Genomic DNA, 851 nt, shown 5'->3' on the forward strand with positions numbered 1-851 from the left:
GGAGGAGGGGAGGAGGAGGAGGACGAGGGGGTAGAAAAAGAGAATGGGCGAACGATGGAAAATGATTGTCTCATAACAAAAATTGCTGAACAGAATTGTTGAATACAACAAAACAAATTGTTTTATTCACATGTATGTCACTTGTACATTGTAAGCGTAGGTCATGATAAATGAATATTAATTGTATGTTAGTCAATTACACGTTTGTAAGAAAAAACCCAAACGAGCAGATTGCATGATTAATGCAGAAATGATAGAATAATTAATAGGTAATTAACGTATATACCGCTAGATTCGTCAACATAATACTGTTCAAGATTCATTTCTGTTTAAAACTCTTGAGATCTAGTGCGAGAAGCGATATAATTAGTGCGTGTTCATGAAGATACCCACTAAGATTCCTGACATGTTCCATGAGCCTGATGAATCACGCATGATCGCACCTCTTTGTTCTCGATTGTTCGGCTAAACGTTCCAACGGTTCCAAAGCCGAACTATCTTGTTACGAGCGTTTATATCCGCCATGTTCAATGTATTATTCAGACACATGATGTGGACTGCGTTCTTCAGAGACATGGCTGTGGTGTTCTGAACAATCATGCAGGTTCTGTTGTTCAAACATAACATGCTGGCTATGCTGTTCAGACCCATCATATTGGCTGCGTTGTTCAGTCACATGAGCGTGTTGTTCAAGAGCATCACTCAGGTTCCTTTATTCCGACTCATCATGCAGGCTCTGTTGTTGATCTACATCGTGTAGATTCTGTTGTTCAGAAACATCATGCTGACTATGTTGTTCATCTACATGGTTGTACTGATCAGTCACATGATTCAGATTCTGTTGTCCAGAA

General features: G+C 39.5%; 1 protein-coding gene across 1 annotated transcript in view; it reads right to left on the minus strand.

Annotated features, from left to right (window-relative positions):
• Positions 1–712: 712 nt before the first annotated feature.
• Positions 713–851, minus strand: part of LOC106821481 (trichohyalin-like) — a 15,571-nt gene continuing 15,432 nt past the window's right edge. Inside the window, exon 12 of the mRNA XM_014826307.1 lies at positions 713–801. Within this exon, the coding sequence (XP_014681793.1) occupies positions 713–801 (89 nt within the window). The remainder of the gene's footprint in view (positions 802–851) is intronic.

The sequence above is a fragment of the Priapulus caudatus genome, unplaced genomic scaffold (genome assembly GCF_000485595.1).
Source record: "Priapulus caudatus unplaced genomic scaffold, Priapulus_caudatus-5.0.1 Scaffold75, whole genome shotgun sequence".
Lineage (NCBI taxonomy): Eukaryota > Metazoa > Priapulida > Priapulimorpha > Priapulimorphida > Priapulidae > Priapulus > Priapulus caudatus.